We start from the raw sequence: 19,403 nt of genomic DNA, 5'->3' as shown, positions 1-19,403 counted from the left end.
GCCAATCAAATGAACAAAATTATTACAGATGATTATAATTTAGTTGTCTATAAAATTCAAAACACAATTAAAAATACAAAATGATGTAACTATCAGCTAGAATGTATTCAGTGGAACCAAAACTGTAGCTTTAATAAAGGTAACTCAAGCCAAATTGATCCACTATATTAAAAGTGGTTTATAACAATGAAGACATATATTAGAAAAGGGATGTACAGAATAAATGATTTGGTCATGAGACACTCGCTTTTCCTACTGAAATAGTTTTTGATACTCTTTTTTCCCACGGTCCGCAGGAACTGGCGCCGTGGGCTATGCATGGAAAATTGTGGTCACTCACTCACGGACGACCTTTCAGGGACGTTTTGTGGGACGCATGCACATGTGGTGCTTCGTTTAGTAGGACGCATGCAAAGGTGGTGCCAGCTAAAATGTGCCTGCGGAAGTGAGTTGCGCCATGGGTCTGGACAGTTCTGTGCTTGTTAAGGGTGTGTCTGCGTGTGTGTGTGTGTGTGCGCGTGTGTAGTGGAGTCTGTTTATTACTGTATGTTATAAATGACAGTATCCTACACTTCAGAACAATGTTAATGGAATGTTTATTACATTGCGACAGTTATTGCACAAAACTGCAGCATTCTTACTGCAGACCCTCTTTGTAATTACCACAGAGAGATGCAGAACACATCCCATCCTCTGAACAAAGGAAGTTAGAGATGACTGTTGAGATGAAAATTACTCCATGACGGTGGATTGACTTGGTCTTTTGTTGTCTGAATCTGAAACAAACTTTAGGACTACTGTTCTCCATCATTCTCTGTATCATTTGGACCTAAACCATTTGAAGTCCTAGTGAACATTACCGTGTGGAAAGCAGCCAGAAATATTTCCTCCCAGCCTGTGGTATACAGATACAGCATCCAATTTGGAATGTAGGATAATTTGAGTGAACAATTTTGCCAAAAAATGTTCGCATATATAATGTTATAGAGTTCTGCAAAAAAAATCTGTAAATGCATGATACACATTTTGTTACAATAACCCATAACAATAGACACCTGAAAAGCAAACATGCCTTTGAAAATGCTGAGAAGAAATAGAATACAAATACACTGTGGGATATTACACGACCATTGTGAGCTAGATGGTTTATAAATGCAGCCTTTACAAGTTACCTGTTACATGCTGTTTTATGTCTGTTCATTTGTGTCATAGAGTGCTGTGCTGCTAATACTGTAGTGCATCGGAGGTACTTAAAAGCCCCAAAATGAGGACTGGCAACACCGATCAAGGATTGGTCCCTTACTCCAGCTGTAAATAGCTCTCTGACTGTCATGGTCAAGTCTCTCATCAAATACTCAGTGGTTTGTTTTAGTATTTGTCCAACCTAACAAAATAAAAAATTTAAAAAGACACAAAAAGGCAAAGGGAAAATGACCAGCATTAAATGAATTCCGTTTGTTCCAAATTACTAGGTTTGTGCTGGACTAGGTTGTGCTGGCTGAGTCTTTGGCCTCATCAAACTTTCTCTATGTCGCCCATTTTTACAAGACTTCTGTCATAAAGTAGATCTGTTTTTCATCTCAAAGGAACCTTGCCTGCAGCCATAAGTCAGCTATAATTTTGTGAGTAAAATGCTGGAAATATCGTGTCAGGTTTAGGGGCCGTTTCATTTAATGCCGTTTTAACCCAAGATTGATCTCAATGTTTTTGTGAAAAAAGATTTATAGCGTATTATTTTTATATATATATTTTTATTTTTTTTATTTTTTTTAACAGTGTTTGCATTGGTAATATTAGTAGATTGACTCTGGATAGTAGTGCGTTCACAGTGGAACATAAGGTTCTTGCATCCAGCTGCAGACTTAGTGTGGACAAGGGTAGGCAGGCTTTTCACAGTGCTCACCACCCCAGCCTGGGTAACACTGGCATTCAAACTGCTTGACCATGTGCCGCGTGGCCCGCTGGCTGAGCTGCCCGTGCACACTGTACCGGGGCGACCCCCTCAGGCCTGGGGTGGACAGTATGCTCCAGTCCTGGGGCTCCAGGTGGAGGAAGGCAGCAGAGGAGCGGTCCTTCCTCTGGCACCGCCCCTGGCCGAAGCACACCACCTTGCTGCAGATGGTGGCGGCCGCGGTCACATTGACCACGTAGCGCCCCAGGGTCTTGTCCAGGTAGCCTTTCACCGCCAGACATGCTGCCTGCGCGGGGAGAGAGGGAAGGTGGAAGGGAGAGGAGAAAAAGAGAGGGGAAACTGCAATGTCATCTACCCACCAATCTCCGTGAAAAAAGATAATAATTAGCATCCAAATGCAATAAATATACATTTAACCCCCCACCTGCATTTCTACCCATGTCACCATGCCACACAATCACCATGTAAGGGGTCTGTCCTGCAACAGAGCTACAGTTTTCTAAATTATAGACAGCAGAGCACCACAGGAAACGTACAGCAGTCCCAATCAGTAGAGAGGGTCACTGACAGTCAATGAGCAGGGACAGTATTAAACACGAGGATCCAGATCAGGTTATAACCACCCCAACTCTGGCTGTTGAGGACCCCTTGTGAATCAGCTATCAACATGACCTAGCCTATGAACCTGTGATGTCTAGGCAATATGTCCCTGTCTACTCTCAAAACAAGCCTCTTTACAACTGAGCCACTGAAGATCTGTTTGGTTCAGTACCGTCTATCTACTAACTAGCTATGCAATGAATATGGGCTAAATCTGATCTTTAGATTCTTAATTATCAAGACTGTCATAATGATATAACACCATAAACAGTAAGGAAATCAAAGCAGGAAACATGAAACTGGCGTGGGAAGGAACTGTTCAGCACAATCATTTCACACCTCACATGTACAGGAAGTGTTTCAGCAACAAGTGTGTCAGCAATAAGGCAAAGACAAATGCTGTCAAACTGTCTAATTCAAATATCATGAACAGTTCTGGATTATAAGTATTAATATTCATAGCTATAACAAGAGACTAACAAAATGCTAAACATTAAAATAACACTTAATATCATTCAACCTTAGTGAGAGATTCTACAGCATTGAAATATAAGGGTAAAAGCTGTTGAGGTTCAACTGTTATTTTGTGTTTAAGAGATCATACCATTGATTTGGAAAAATTACCATCTCCCCACAGCACAACTCCTGCTGCCCCAAGAGCTACGCTCTCCCCAATTGTGTGCACCAAGTCCTCCTACGTGAAAAAAAAACCACATTGACAAAAAACAACTAGTTTAGTAGAGATTAAACAACACTCGTTTTACAGATACTTAGGCAAACTTTTGTTTCTTTCACAAAACAAAATTACTGAAAATACTTTTTTAAGCAAAAAAAGATTAAGTAAAAAGATTTCTTTTTTTTTTTTTTTTTTTTTTACAAACAAGGGTGAATGACTTGCCTGGGAAAGGAACTCCAGTGAAAAGGTGTAGGCAATGCGTGAATAGGGCAGCACTGGAAGGCCATTGGGTTTGACCTGCCCAGCTACCCTCATAGCCTCCAGAATGCGATGGTGGGCATACTGGCGGATGGCATCTCGCCTGCCCCGCAGACTCAGTTCCAGGTAAATGTGCGGGTAGAGGGCAGAGCTGGCGTTCCACAGCCAGGCCAGCTGATCATTCCTCTTCATCTCCAGCGTGGGGCACTCCCCGGTGTAGTTGGCTGTGACGTTCTTGTACTGGAAGTTGTAGCAGCCGGGGAAACCGTAGAAACCCCATAACCCCCCAGGTCTTACACTGCGGCCCAGCCTAAGGGTGTCCTCCATAAACGCCCGGCCTGCCTCCTGAAACTCCTTCTTGGCTTCAGCTTCCACCTGGGCTGGGGTCCAGGCTGGGTGTTTAGCCTGCACCAGTGTCCGAGACCCCTCCCGGTACACCTGCTTAGCGTCCCAGTTTCGAATCCACAGGGGCCGCCAGCTCTCCCAGTCCACAACGGCCAGCCCCTGGAAGTCAGGGGAAGGGATGTATGTCACAATGTTGGCCTGGGCATCCTTCAGGTGCTGCTGCAGGCTGGTGTTCTGTGGTACGCCTCCGTTGATAGCCTCCCCACTGGCAGTGTAGTATGGATAGTGGCCCAGCTTGCTCTCATAGAAGATGGTTATGTTTGTTCCCATGAAGCTTTGGTTCACGTTCAGCACGATGTGGAAAATACTTAGGTCCAGGTCCACTTTGTACTTGGACATGCAGGGTTCAGTAGGGGCATTCCACACCGTAATGAAGGGTAACTGGGCCATGGAGGGGAGAGGGCTCTGCTGGGCTCCCAGGGCAGACCCACCAACCCACAGACACAGAAAAACCAGGAGAGACATTCCCGGTAAGTTATTAACCTATACCTGCAAGACAAATATTATACAAGTATGTTGAATTCATTGAACAAAAATGACAAAAACATTCATTAAAGAAGTGCATTCCATTTAGTTTATGTATATGGCTCTACTTAAGAAACTTCCCCATTCTCTCACATCCTTAATTACTGCCATACGTAAACACTGAGCTGGGCAAAACAATACAAAAAGTATTTCTCAATACTTCCCCCACCCTGATGGAATGAATTGTAGAAAACTTGAACCCTTAAAAAAAGTATTTTACATAGATGTTTCAAATGTTGTATGTACTTGTTTCCTTTGATATACAGCCTACTATCCCTGTTTATTGTCTAACTGCTGAATGTTAACGTGTATCTGAATTGTAGGCCTACTTATCTGTCTAAAGTTTCTATACGTTATTTGTACGGAGGTCGCCCTTGCAAAAGATATCTTCATCTCAATGCGACTACCAGTGAAAATAAAGGATACATAAAATAGAATAAAATCAAGAGCCGTAAAAATTTGACCTGCACTGTAGTCAGGACTGAGTTAGATCTTATCTTCCAGTTCCAGATTCATTTTATTCCGAAACAGAATTGTTCCACGAATCACAATATGTGGTGTTGAAACCAAGAAGAGACGCGAATGGTAGCCTAGACACGTAAGGTCATATGCATAAATCATATACGCTTTAAGTCGGTCAGTTTACAGTGTTTTATCGAAGCTAATTTACTGCCAAGTAGCTACTCGTGTGCATTTTCCGATATAAGTGGTTGCCTAAATGCAATTTTCCTATAAGAAAAGCTTTTAGATTATACAACGAAATCAACTTGCGACAAAAAGACAAGCTTACCGATGCTCCCACCCACAGCAGCCTGATAACAAGAACCATGAATGTTGCTCATGTCAGGAGATCGCACATTTAACCACTGGTGTCTTGTGACTGCATAAAAATAATTACGTTTTGGCAAAAGTTTTCGGAAACCATTCTGGTTCCTCAAGCTTTGGAGAGGCGGAGTTAACCGCAAACTTCTCTTAAAGCAACAGTTATATAATTATATACCGAATATAATTATCCATGTAATACATGAAAAGATCACAGTAGTCAGTGTATGCCCTACCGCGTACGTTGTAAGGCAAAATAATATATCTTAAATTAAAAGTAGCCTAATGAGTAGCCTACCGTATGCAATGTGATTTCACAGTATGACAATATAAAGAAATGATACCCCTTTGATTACTTAAATTACTGACTAAATATTTAAATGACTGAATATGTAGATGTAGGCCTACGGAATTCAGACAAAAGAACTGGCCATGTTTCGTGTGACTAATTAAAAAACTGCCGTTTTGCTGCTACGTCAAGAAAAACTTTCAAATTTAAGATTAAATATCTTCTTGCATCTTAGGTGCTTCAACATACTTAGTGACTATTTTAAATGGTATCAATAAATGGCATAAGTGGTGGATCCACAGTTAATTTTGTGGTCGCTGGAGGGAGGGTAACCTAAAGGCCACCACATGCTTCATCCGAATTTGCTGCATGTTTCCGAAACCGCAATCCCAATGTAGTAAACATCAGGGTGAACATAGTGGGACAGTTTATTTTAGCTTTCTGATTTAAAAAAAGAAAATACTTTTGCATTTGATTTTCCAGTTCTGATAATATAATTTACAGTCCCCCTTTCCTTGGTGTTAGAATATAGCCTATGATATTTTCCCTCTTATAGAGTAGTTTAGATATTATAAATGCCACTGAATATCACTAGAGACAAATTATATAATATGTTGAGCAAAGTATGATTCCTCTTGTCCTCCTTCATCCATATGCACTTGTACCAAAGCATAACTAAACCCACTGCTGTATGAACTGTACATTCAGACTAGAGATCTAGGCATCCAGATGTCCAAGGATATGCAAACCCTGAAATCACAATCAAGTATGTTCATGGAAACAATCTGCACAGACAAACCAAGAAGTCCACCGATCTTAAAGCTTGACAATTTTCAAAAGCTCAAGATATATTTTCACCTGAGGAATTACCCCATCCATATCATTACCTCAGTGTCATTTCAGTATCATACCTCAGTATCCTATATATAGTCATATCCCTGCCCTTGCAGTGCATGGAATGCAAGCTAAAGTCTTGTTTTATTCTTCTCAGCCTCATAAGCAGTAAAGGAACTTGCTCTGCTTGTCTTCCTTTCTTCATTAGATTAAAAATGATTGCTCACACTAATTCTGCAAGGCAAAGTGTGAATTGACAGGGCACACTTTGTTTTTTTCTTACAAAAACAGTTGCAATCACAATATGTTATTGAGATCCACCCCCTGCTGATTGGCAGAGAAAACCTTCAGCGTCACAAACATGCAGGCTAAATGGTAGGGCCTACTCCTGCTGGGGGTCAGGGACCAATGAGGTAGTAAATTGAAGAGATCCCAGCATGCGTAGCTTAGGGTCTGGTTTAAGTTAGGAAACAAGGCCTTCTCTGTGCGTCAAGCCTAATAATGTTGCTTTTGGCATCAGAGGATTACTCTTTTTTTTCTGGAATGGATTCCAAAAAGGTCTCATCAGGAAAAGCCAGCATGTACAAAGTGCAAAAAAAAAGTGTTGGTGGTGCAGTACAGTAGTATTTAAAGTACTCACAGGTTAAATAGACTTCAGGTTAATATACTAGGATCCAATATTATAGGATTACAGTGCATCTACTGAAACAAACAAGTGACATCACATTGTGCATTTCTTGTTAAAATCTGGTTTTGCGGCAAAAAATCTAACGTATTTCAAACTAACATTAACAGGAAAATGTTGTTTAACTTATACAACTTTGAATGGAAAAACAAATTACATCGATTTGTGTAATCTTTGTGCTTCAGTTGTACACAGGGACCCAATTCTTATGCTTGGGTTTGACACCACAACTGCCAGTCCCAGGAGAATTTCCCCATCATTAGGTATTAAATTTGTGCCCCATTCCAGCTGGTATGACATACGTCACTAATTATCACGTGACGCAACAGAGTCGACTTCAAAAGCACAACTGGCATTGATGTAAACTTATGTAGCATGTGAGATTCTGATTCTGCAGGCTCCTACCTTGCTACGGAACCTGAGTAAGTATATGCTATTATGAATATTACACAATGACAAGCACTTGGATGGGTGATTCTGAGAGATGGCTAACAATTTTAAGTGTGAAAAGGCTTTTATAGGCTTTTATACATGGGTTAACCAGTGTAGTATAACTGCTACAGAACTGATATTGAAGAGCAGGTTCTATTTCCATGCAGGACACTACCGTTCCACCCTCTGAAAAGGTAACCTAACCCCAATGACTAAATATCCTGATGAATAAAATTGGAAGTATAAACATGTAAGCAGTGTATGTCTGTAGTGTAAGTACAGACTAAGCAGATGTCTATATTATCTTAAAATGGTTTCTCCTCAAGTCTTTAAAAAGTACATTGTATAGCAGCATTCTACTTTGTTGGGTTGTGGGATGTTAGAAATTTATATTTAAAAATACTTTGAGGAAAAATACCTGGAAGCTTTGATTGCAGAAATGTGTAGACACAACAGGCAAATCTGGAAGTGAACATACTTGATTAGACAAGAAATTTTCATTAATATGTAGGAGGGAAAAGTGATTTATGTACATCTACATATATGCAGACATACCAGCACCCTGCAATTTAAATTCCAAGACAACACTTGAGTCATGCTCTAGAAGGGAATATTGAATTCTGGGCAATCAAGAAATAAAAGGGGGAAATTAAACTTCAAAGTCAACGTTTAATTAGAAAAGCAAATCAGACATTTATTTATAGCACATCCAATGAAGGCCAATGCAATGATGAGAAAGTTTTATCATAAATAAAAAGAATGCAAGAGTAGAAGTCATCTTTAGCTTTTACAGATTTTATAGACACTGGTTACAGGAAAGGTTTGGTTTGAGGCAAAACAGTTTGCAAGTTTGATTTTAGATTTTTCCCCCACAGTACATGAACAGATTCTGCTTGGAGCCCCAACACATGTTTGTATATCTCACTGTGTGTGAGATATACTGCAGTGTGGAACCAAAACCAATTGCACTTTGAATGTTTTAATCAGCTGAGAAATGCCATTGATTCGGCCACTCTGTGAGCTGTTATTCACTAACTATGATAGTGAGTCTGCAGGGCAGGTACACAGTTGCCATTGTCCCACTACTATAAGTGCAGATTGGGTTTGTGTCACCAGGGTCCCTTGGGTTACCATTACATGAGTTCCTTCCAACTACGGACCAGGTTCCCAAAAGCAACAAGTTATTTTTAGGCCCAAGCCTCTCCTGATTGGTGGCTTGCGGTGTAGAAAACAGGCACTGGCTTTCAGGTACCTTACAAGCCAGTGACACAGTGCATCAGAGGAGTGCATGTGCTTTAGCTGCAGTGTTCTTTGTGTGGGCATTTACAGTGGTGACCGGAGACCAGCAGTATCCAAACTTAGTTTTAGTGATGGGCTAGCTGCTATAACGAAAACCTGCACCCAACAGGCCTTTGCTGGATAACACAGAACACCCCGACTCTAGAGGCACACTGGCAATTCAAAAATGGTGAAAAAAAGACTTCTTAAAAAAGGTCCACTGATTTCATATAAAGATCCTTTTGAATTCGCTGAAACGGAATATCATAAAGAGATGGAAATGGAATGCTCTCAAAAGGGGCAGTGGAGCGGAAATATTACCACAGAGTTTCGCAAGAAAACACACACTAAAATGGGCTGCGATATTGTTCAAATACTGAATAAATATTTTCTGTCCATGAATTTAAAAAAATAATAAACACACCAAAAGATTCCCCTGAAGAGACAGGATCAAAACCTCCGTGCTGTTTTTCTGGCTGGGCAGCCCCAAGTTCATGAGAAATTGATGTTTTACAGTTGCCAGAGAGAACACAGTCCCCTACTCTTATGCTTAGACCTTCTCTGCCCAAGTAAAACATAATCACACCATCCAGCAGATCAAGTGAAAGCAATTCTTCATGAAGGGCAGAATAAAGGCTATAAAAACAAAGTGTTCACATACAGTAATACACAGCTGCTCTGCGTGCACACTGAGGAACTAAAGTATTTGTGATATGAACGGACATAAATAGTATATCAAAGTCACATTACTGTATTCCAGTTATTCCCACGGAAAATATCGCAATATCAGAAGCTGGAAAAAGAAGATAAAATAGATTGAGGAGTAAGACAACAGACAGTTCCTAGTGTTTTTTTAACCATTAAAAAATAGCCCAAAGAAGCTCCCTGAAGCAGGGAGTTGACAGTAAGGCAGCAAATTCATTGGCGGTTTAACACCGTATTGTGCTGTTCCCAGTACGTAATGCTCTGTGTTGTGTTGTGACTGTGCGGAGAGGGTGGGGGGGAGAGGGCCCTGAGAGAAGGAGCACATGGTTCATCACCCTGATGCAGCTTTTAGGACACAAGTTCAGGGCTACAGACAATCATGAACTAAAGGCCATGCTGTACAATATTATTCAGCATTTCATTTTTACTCTCACACCTTTAGTTTGTGAGAGTGAACTCATATTGAACAATTGCACTTTCCCATCTAAAGAGAGAAAATAATAATGGATGGACTTTACTATAAATGAGGCAACCTGGTGCTCCTTCAATGATTTCCTCTGTGCACCCTAATTGAGCATTAAGCCTGGATTCAGACTGCGGATTGTGCTGGAGAAGTGGACAGAACGTGAGCGTACAGTAAAACCACTCTTTCCAGTCAGGATCCCTCCCTGACAGGGTCCAATATTCTGTCAACCAAGTCTACAGTCAGCAAGGACAGAGAGAGCTCTGTAAACACAGCGCCAAAATTTCCCAGCCAGCTCTCCATAAGAGTGTAAACAACCTTAAAACTTTGGCAATTCCACACTGCCCCTTTCACCTTCATCACGTTGGACAGTTTGGGTGCTTGGTTATCAGTGTTATTTCATTCACAGTCTCTGTTCAAGGACAGCCGCCCTTCTCGCTGTCCACCCCATGCCTCAGTGTGTGTGCGTAAAAAAGACCCACCACCAACAACCCCCCCCCACACACACTCTTACTGTGGGTGTGGTTAGAGGCCTGGGTTCAGGGGCTCTGAGCCCCACGCGGCCTGTCTTTCCGTGGCCTGGCCTGCCCGGGCTCAGTGCAGGAGCACATGTAAGAGCAGGGGCAGCAGCAGGCTGGCCTGCCAGGCGTGCAGGCCCGGGGAGGCCCCCTTCTGCTGCGCGGGGTCTTTCTTGGCGCAGGACTCGTCCTGGAAGCCGCTGTAACACTGGCAGCGGAACTGGCTGCGGTAGAGCGCTAGCTCGGCGGGGCCGGGCTGACCCTTGACCTCCAGCTTGCCGTCTCTGCTCTGGATGCTGTGGCTGAGGGGGCTGAGGTGCAGGTAGGTGTCGGTGTTGGGGCGCCGGCGCAGGCAGCGGCCGTGGGAACTGCAGCGCAGCCTGCTGCAGTGCTCCGCCGCCGTGGTGACGTTGAGCAGGTACCTGCCCAGGTGACCCCGCAGGTACTCATTCAGACTGCTGCAGCTGGCCTGGAGACAGACACAGACAGACACACACACACATTCACACATACATTCACACATACACACACACACACACACACACACATTCACACAAACATACATACACACACACACACACATTCACACATACATACACACACACATTCACACATACATACACACACACATTCACACATACACTACTGTCAACATGATTGTTCTTCTCAAACAAGAACAGTGAACCACAGAGAAAGTATTTGGCCAACTATGCATGTCTATATATTACCTGAAAGACAACTGTCTTCAGTTAACAGCAGAGTAAATGCATTTAATTTATAGTGATGCTAAAACTGTGAATGACAGCGAGGACACTTGCCTTGCTGCTGGAGAAGGTGGCCTCTCCCCAGAAGATGATGCCAGCTGCTCCGAGCGCCACACTCTCGCCAATGGTGGAGATGAGGTCCATCTGCACAAATCACAAGCAACAGTATCTTCAGTCCCATACTGATCTCTGCAGGCCACCAGTGTAGGTCCATCCACAAACTTACATGCCAGGGAGGTGTTTGTTGTTCGCTGTTATACTGCACTATCCTGGACTGCACTCTGTACTGGGTGTAGCTGCTCTTTAAAACAACACTGATAATTCTGTATCTTTCCTCTGGCATGTCTGGGAACCAATGGGAGGCTGCTTGTGAACAACATAACACACATACAATACTTGTACTGGCAGCCACAGCGCTGTGTAACAGGCCTTTTTACTGTGAGTGACAGGCACCATCTTTTCCTATGGGAGCAGGAAAGGCCTGCAAGGGCCAGATAAAGAGAAAAGCTTTCAAAAGGATCTGGGGTTGAAGTGGGGACGGGATCCTATCGGCTCTCCACAGCTTTTGAGGGGGGTTGGGGTGGGGTGGTCTCAGAGCACCATTAGGCGGAGGGCAGGATGAGGGATGGGGTGATAATCAAGACCTGTCTTTTCCCTCCCTCGCTCCTTCCCGCTTTATCCAGATCCCCCTTTCCTTCTCCAACACACGACCGGGACCCAGAGCCCCACAGTCCAGCGGGAAAGTAAACACCGCATCTGGGGGATGCCTGACAACACCCCATTCATCCCAGGGCCAGACATCCAGACTGAGTCTCCCAGGACCCAGACATAAAGCAAAGGCAATATGAGTACATCCTCAGCCTCCAAGTCAACACAGCTCAGGCTGAACCTGACAAGTTTAAAAAATAGATTAATCTACATGTGTTTGGGGGGTACAACTAAACAATGCAAACTCATAAGCTGGAAAAGATTCCAAATATTGCCACAAAAATGTAATGGAATATCTTTCTCTGTACATTATTTCATAATTTTACTGAAATAAGACATAAAATGTCCTGCCCATGAATCTTGTAAACACCTTTCACATTCAATTTAGTGTAAAAAACCAGGTCCAGGAAAGGTGAACTTACACTCAGTAACCATTCACATTGAATTTCCCTGATCAGTACAGTCTGAATGTGATGAATCCAGCACGTGACTAAAGGATATTTTTGTTTTGGGTGGCCCATATCCAAATTCTGTCAGCTTCCTGCCACCATTTTTTGTTGTGTCTCACAAGAAGCAGTGTAAACTCTCCCTTGGTAGGGTTTAATGCTGTTCACAACTCCTAATTCTGGTTTGTGGTGGTTTCAAACCCCCACAAAATATATGGCTGCACTGTGTGTACTGTGTAGCCCTCAAATGTCAATGTGCACATTACAGGAATGTACAGGGAGTTGTATGCCCTCCTCACTGTGGATGGTTACTACTGAACCCCTGTGAATATTCCCAGAGAAATATGCAATCCCAGAGCACAGGGATTAGTGTTGACCCATTCAATTCAAAGTGTAGTGAGTGTGAAAGTGAATGGGGTTAAACAGATGAAAAGATTCTCCTAAAGAGCTTCATAAGCAAGGTCACTGAATAATGGATCTAAGTGCATGGTCTGGGATGAATGCAAACTGTGCCAGAAGTGACTGGTTCGGAGACACACGGAATGATGTGACTGTGACCAGTGAATGAGGGTATAAGATGGCAGGGCATCCCCTGAATCATCACTCGATAGCAAGTATTCAATTGCAACTGGCTGATGGATCACAGAGTGTAAAAAAGAGGTGGCAGCTGACCACATTCTTTTCACAGAAGGCTAGACTGGGCCTACTCTACTGTTGCAACTGGACCATCCAAATTTGAATAAAAATGGAAAAACCACAAAAAAAGGAAAATTATATAAAAATGTTGACTATATTTGTAAAGAACATTAAGAAATCCTCTCTACACTCTTTAAAAATAAAAATAATACTATTGTTTTAAGTGTAGAGTTCAGGTTTAACCTTCAGCAGGAACACTTACCTTACTATATGTCTGATATTGGCCCAAAATGCAGTATCCAGTAAGACTGTTCTGACAGTTCTGTTCTGTTCAATATTAGCTCCTGTGCTTCCATATGACTGTCTGCCTGCTGCCAGAATAAATATTTAACATATTCTGGTCATTGCACACATACCCATACACAAACCTACACATGAACATATGCAGTTCATTGCCATTTCTTAACTTATGTGTAAAGCATTTATTTTTTAATGTTTTATATTTTGATTATTTAAATGAATGTCTTTTTACCATTTTCACGTTTGCTGCTTCAAGTTGTACAGATCTCCACAATTTACATCTGTACAACATACCCTTGTTTTTACAATGAACAGTGAGCTAACTTGATGACCTCTAAAATAAAACTGGACAACATTTGTCTGTGCTACGCTGTAGCTGAAAACGCCCTAGCAACAGGCTGAGGGAACCAGAAGCCCATTACACTGGTACAACACGGCAGTGGGAATGTCCAATGATTATGTCAATGGGATAAAAGCTTGAAAAGAGATTTTTTCTTTTTTCTTGAAATTGATTGAGAACCACCAAAAAAGGCCTTTAAGCAAATTCCAAATCAAGACATTATCAAAATAATAATTAAATAGCTAAATATTCAAATTAGATATCGAAGAAAAATAATAAATGAATGAAGTCATGTGTGCCAGAAGAGCCTCACCTGAGTCAGCTCTATCAGCTCATTGGCATAGGTGGGCCGGGTGTAGACAAAGACAGGGCGTGCGAGGCCATCACCCACCAACGCCAGCCTCATGCCCTCCCTCACCCTGTTCCGGACAAACTGGCGCCCAAAGGAAGTGGATTTCAGCACGGTTCCCATGTAAATGGACGGGAACAGGGCGGTGCTCTCGGTCCACAGCCAGGTCAGGTGGTCGTTCCGCGCCACCTCGGCGTCCGGGCAGCGTCCCGTGTAGTTTTCCAGGCTGTTCCTGTAGTCGTGGTTGTAGCAGTCAGGAAACAGGTAAAACCCCCAGAGCTGTTCGGAGCGCAGGCTTTTGGCCTGCCTCAGGGTTTCCAGCATGAACTTCTTGGCTGACATCTCAAACTCCTGCTGAGCCACTTTGGCCACCTTCTCCGGGGGCCAGTCGGGGTTCTTCTCGGCGACCAGGAGGCGCGAGCGGTTGCGGTAAATGTCCTTGGTGTCCCAGTTGCGGATCCAGAGGGGGCGCCACTCCTCCCAGTCAATAACAGCCAGGCCCTTGGCCTTCTCACGAATGTACTTATTCACCCCTTCTGGCATCTTCTCCAGGTGCGCGGTGAGGCTGGCGATCTGTGGAAGGCCACCATTGACCGGCTCGCCTTTTTCATAGTACGGGTACATCCCGAGCCTGTCATTATAGAAAATTGTGAGATTCTGCCTGACAAAGCCTTCGTTGGGCGATGCTATAATTTCAAACTGGTCCAGGTTAAAGTGGACGCCGTAGCGTGGCCTGCAGTCCTCAGTTGGGGCGTTCCAGGCCAGCAGCACAGGCCTCTTGGAGAAGAGAGGCCATCTGGTCGGCTTCAGCTCCTCCGCTATGCAGCAATCCCACATCAGCAACAACACCAGCCACAGTCTCCAGCCAGGCATGAGCCAGGGAAAGCAAGACATTGCCTCTGTGATGAAGGAACTCTTTGAGGAACACAACTTCATCACCGCCTGAGTTCCTGTTTCAAAAAAAAAAGCAGAATTAGCCTTGCTCTTCTGGCACTTATCTGGGTGTTAGCAAAGATATACAAAAATACACAATACAATAAATAATTCAAATATCCTTAGTACAAGTTGGGCCTTATGTAATTACACACTAGGACAATTAAAATATGTGTGTGTGCATACGTGAAAAAATTCATTTCATTGTGGTAACAATGAAATGTGTGGGACACTATTTAACAAGTACTACCACTGAAGACAAGTGCAACTTGATTCACGTGGATTTATGCTGTAGGTCTAGATTTTTCGGTCAAACCCTAAATTATTAATTGCTCAGCCTGTGTGCAGCAGCCTTACAAATTAAAATAAAACACCGGAGCATGATCTCTTCAGCCCTGCTGACCGAGAGGGTCAGCCAACGTCAAGGAGAGATTTAAAGGATGTAGCCTTTACAGTTTTCAGCGGGTCTGTTAATCCCTCAGACAACGATGCCATGGTACAAATGTACTTCACCCTGTCATTTGCGCGATGTGTAGGACCTCGGGATAAAATTAATGTTTCTGATGAATCAGTCCAATTTTACTTACCGTACGCTTCTACAAGCAGTTCAGTAACATGAAACTGCACGCGGATGCTTTAAACACTCGCAACACAAGAGGAAATAGAAATTTATGCAGTGCTGTCGCAATAACTTTGGAAATTACGGAAGGTTGCAAGCATAGTCGTATACATTCTAAAATTCATACGCAACCTAGCAAATGAAGAGCGAACAAGAAGACCTGCTATTCCAGAAACAGAAAATGTTACCTTGAATACGATGTAAACACATTCCCAGTGTATTCTTCATATTCCTCGCCACGCTGGATTTTTCAAACTAAGGAACTAGCAAGTAAATAAGCCACGTGTAAACACGAAATCATTCGACCTTTTTTTACATTTAAAATTGCGCGTTAGAAGCATTTGTTTTTGTGTTAGATTTTAGTGCTACAACTGTAGTTTTCTTTTTTCCGTTTTGTCTTCCTCCTGTCGTCCCTTCCTGACCACATCCTAGATCTGGACGAAATCGCGCAGTAAATTCAGCTACCTCCGCTTCTGTTGGGCAATTAAACGTGCTGTAAAACCCTGCTTCGGCGTGTTCCACAAGTTATAAAAGGTGTAAGTGATTGTTTCGTGTAAGTTACCAAAACACATACAACCATAATCAGGATACTGCTACCCAATATCAGCACTGTTCACAATATCAGGCTACGTCTGCGCGTACAGAAAATATATTTTCGTTACATTTTGCTCGTATGTGGCGCCGTCTGCCACGAAATCCCCCTTAAAAACGAAAATAGTTTAGTCCATAGATTTCGCTGCCGGGATTAGAAATATCAAGCGCAAATTCTACCTCCTGGAGTTTTGAGTTTAGAGACGTTTTGGGACGCAGTTACTTGTTTGTGAACGGGAAATATAGACGAGGTCATTGTTAGTAGCTACTTTAGCCTATAGAAAAGAAAAATCTTGTGAATTATATGTATTTTTCTATGACTAACCAGCCAGAAGTAGAACCATTCTAGACGTTTTACAAGCGATACAGGCATGCTGCTATTGATAAACTCTGGGATGTCATAGTATAATTAAGCTTTCTACATTTATGCCTTTTATTGATACAAGTAAAACATTTTCAAGCTATGTAAATACTCTGTATTCAAACGTTTTGGCTGTTGCAGGATGTTTTCTGTCACACACAATTTGTGTGCATCTACCCTTGGTCACTGTTATGTGCCACACATCTGGTGCAGCTTCATTTCAGAGTATAACACAATAGCCTCCCAGGCAAAGTCTATTTGATTAACCCTATGTCACAAACATAACCAATGTGTCCTCAAGATATTATATTCACATTAAATTAACTTCACTGAATTTCTCAAAATATGTTTACCCATAGAATACATTGAAAAGTTCAGAGCCAAGAGTCTGAAATTCCTGGCCTATTGAATCAATTTGTTTTTGGCCTATTGTGTAATCAAAATTCTTAGACAAATTCAACTTTGTTGAACTTAGCTGAACTTAATTGAACTTAGGCAAATTCAAGCTGTTGGCATATAATATTTACAGTACAGGGATCCAGACAAAATTACTCTCCTATACAGATAGAGCTGATATGCTGTTTTACCCCTAGAAAACAATGGAAGTTGAAGTGGCACATGACAGACAGGAAATGACCAGATCATGCGAACAGGAGGTGGTCCTCTTCCTGTAGTTGCTCTGTTCCTCAGTGTGTTCCCTCTGTTCCTTCTTTCTAAGGAGATCTGACTCACCTGGTGATGTCATTCTTATAGAAAGGGAGAGAGGTGCTATCCTGCTTAACCCCTGCTGTCCCTCCCTTCCCCTCTCCTCCAGGAGCTGACACTGTTATCTCAGTAGTTACCCTCAGCTGCCTCTGCCAGGAAGCCAGTACAATGAGGAGGGAAATGAACTGAAGGGCCGTTAGTCCTATAGTTCCAGCCTGCCACAGATTGAATGAGAAAATTCTTCAGGAAATTGCGAGGCCTACAACCCTTAACCTATATTGGAGGAAACGTGAATTAGACTTGAGTTTTTTTTAAGATGTTTGCTTAATGTTTAAGTGCAATGCTAATATCGGCTCTTTTTTATAATCTCTCATTCACAATGTCCCATGTTGCCCTTCTCACAAACATATTGTGAGCAGGTTCCCAGACTGCCCTTTTTGAGAAGGATGACATCAGAGAGCCAAGAGACGTCTGTAAGGAGATGGGGACACCAACTTTGGCCAGCCCAGAGGTTAAGCCTTGAAAGCATTAAATGGTGTTGCCTGTGAAAACCATAATCTCGAAACAAGAGTGTTCACTATGACGCGTTCTCTGTGACCTCTGGGAAGCTCTATGCGTTTTGTATATCAGCATAAAATGTTTAATAAATATCTTCAGTCAGTACAGCACCATTAAAAATATCTGCCAATATTAATATCGCAGGCTATAGTGGAAGTGTTGTCACCTCCATGGCATTAGAAATAGAAGGCACAAAGAGGCAATTCAGGAGTTCTGAAATGTATATTTTCTATTTAAATATTTTTAGCCAATCCTCTTCCCTGGAGAGGGACATGGATTAGGCCAGCCAGCTTCATTTATTTGTTCAGCCATTCAGCATTATTGTTATGAGGAAAAATGTAAGTAGCTAAGTAATGTGTCATCCTGTCCAAATGAGAGTCTCCTTCAGACATTTTTTCAGTTTTTTCAGTGCAGGAAAAACTTCAGTTTTACTCCACATCAGGTTCAATAAATGTTAAAAAAAGATTACATTTACTAAACTGGGTACAAAACAGGGAAAAGTTTTACACTCTTCCAATGGAAAATATGAATGCTGCGGGCTGATGCAGTGAAATTTAGGATATTCAAATTCAAGAAAATTATAATCTTCATTCTCATGGACAGTTGAATTGGACAGATCCATGAACCTGTTTTTGTTTGTCCAATATGTAAGTATTACTCATCTTATGTTTTGAGTTGACAATACATTTACAGTACTTTTTCCTTCATGTTATTATTTAAATATTTCCCCAATCTTGATAGTTTCAGTGAAGGAAGACTAAAAAAAAAAACCCAAAGCACACATAACATTATACATCACTTAACCCATCAGTCAAAGGTGGTGGTAATTGACCTATCTATCTCTCCCATGAATGAATACTTACCAGCAACGAGGCGGAGGCACACTGCACAAACTGTAATTCCGGGGTGTCTTGCCAGCTGTTGGGAGCAGCCGTCTTTCCCGAAAGTTCTAGATGTTTAGTTTCTTATGTTCTCTTGTATGACAAATAGACTTGTGAACTCTAAGGGGAGACGAGTGCAGTCTTCCAATGGACGCCCATGAGGCAGCGTGCCGGCATTTAAGAATGCGTATATTTTGGCATTAACCAACCTCCGCTTCCCTTCTGCAACTCCCTTCCTCTGCTTCCTGCCAGCAATGGAGGCCAGGAAGCTCATAACAAGGGAGCCACTGGGGCCGATACACCCAAATACCTCCCTTACTGATCAGAGGTAGCGAGCAGCAGCCAGTGGAAGATGAGTGAGTGGCTGAGCGGTCAAAAGTACTGGTGTGGGATTGGAACTCCAGTGAGACCACTAAGCCAGACATTGTTTTGCATCAAACAATCTCAACATTGTGCCTCAGAATTGGAGCAGAACACATGGGTAAATGCACACTGCTATAAAAGCATTAATGCGATGACATCATGTCAGCAGGTGTATCTCAACATTGTTGGAAAGTTGCACCTTTGGTATGCAAGACTAAATCCAAAAGTACAAAAACTTGCATTAGTATTAACAGAGTAACTTCATCCTTTCATTATCTATACCTGTTTGTTCCTGGTGGAGGTTGGTGCTGGAGCCTATCTCAGCATACATGGGACAAGAGGCAGGAATACACCCTGGACAGGTCGCCAATCTATCGCAGGGCACACGCACCATTCATTCACACTTATTCCTATGGGCAATGTAGTCTCCAATTAACCTAGCCTGCA

General features: G+C 42.4%; 2 protein-coding genes across 4 annotated transcripts; both read right to left on the bottom strand.

Annotated features, from left to right (window-relative positions):
* Positions 1-577: 577 nt before the first annotated feature.
* hyal1 (hyaluronidase 1) lies at positions 578-5,330 on the bottom strand. The gene is made up of 4 exons (XM_035383552.1): positions 5,167-5,330; positions 3,411-4,340; positions 3,117-3,206; positions 578-2,198 (listed from the first exon to the last, which is right to left on the bottom strand). The coding sequence occupies exons 2-4, from the start codon at positions 4,314-4,316 to the stop codon at positions 1,863-1,865; spliced, it is 1,332 nt and encodes a 443-aa protein (XP_035239443.1). The 5' UTR covers positions 4,317-4,340; positions 5,167-5,330; the 3' UTR covers positions 578-1,862.
* A 2,757-nt stretch (positions 5,331-8,087) lies between these two features.
* Positions 8,088-18,756, bottom strand: hyal2a (hyaluronidase 2a). 3 transcript variants are annotated; one of them, XM_035382889.1, is made up of 4 exons: positions 18,576-18,756; positions 13,910-14,895; positions 11,221-11,310; positions 8,088-10,871 (listed from the first exon to the last, which is right to left on the bottom strand). In XM_035382889.1, exons 2-4 carry the CDS (start codon positions 14,879-14,881, stop codon positions 10,479-10,481), a joined length of 1,455 nt encoding a protein of 484 aa, XP_035238780.1. In that variant the 5' UTR covers positions 14,882-14,895; positions 18,576-18,756; the 3' UTR covers positions 8,088-10,478. The 3 variants fall into 3 exon arrangements, with proteins under 3 accessions (XP_035238780.1, XP_035238779.1, XP_035238781.1); XM_035382888.1 differs by lacking the exon at positions 18,576-18,756 and adding an exon at positions 15,686-16,123; XM_035382890.1 differs by lacking the exon at positions 18,576-18,756 and adding an exon at positions 15,466-15,546.
* Positions 18,757-19,403: the final 647 nt, after the last annotated feature.

The sequence above is a fragment of the Anguilla anguilla genome, chromosome 11, assembly GCF_013347855.1.
Source record: "Anguilla anguilla isolate fAngAng1 chromosome 11, fAngAng1.pri, whole genome shotgun sequence".
NCBI lineage: Eukaryota > Metazoa > Chordata > Actinopteri > Anguilliformes > Anguillidae > Anguilla > Anguilla anguilla.
This window is presented reverse-complemented; position numbering and strand designations above follow the sequence as displayed.

Bases quoted from the DNA above. Each gene is read 5' to 3' on its own strand.
- hyal1 (XM_035383552.1), bottom strand. From the start codon at position 4,316: ATGTCTCTCCTGGTTTTTCTGTGTCTGTGGGTTGGTGGGTCTGCCCTG. The intron at 3,207-3,410 runs GCAAGTCATTCA...TTTTTCACGTAG, and splicing joins CACTGGAGTTCCTTTCCCAG to GAGGACTTGGTGCACACAAT. The intron at 2,199-3,116 runs GTATGATCTCTT...CTCCCCGCGCAG, and splicing joins GTAATTTTTCCAAATCAATG to GCAGCATGTCTGGCGGTGAA.
- hyal2a (XM_035382888.1), bottom strand. From the start codon at position 15,725: ATGAAGAATACACTGGGAATGTGTTTACATCGTATTCAAG. The intron at 11,311-13,909 runs GTGAGGCTCTTC...TGATTTGTGCAG, and splicing joins AGCTGATAGAGCTGACTCAG to ATGGACCTCATCTCCACCAT. The intron at 10,872-11,220 runs GCAAGTGTCCTC...GTCTGTCTCCAG, and splicing joins CCACCTTCTCCAGCAGCAAG to GCCAGCTGCAGCAGTCTGAA.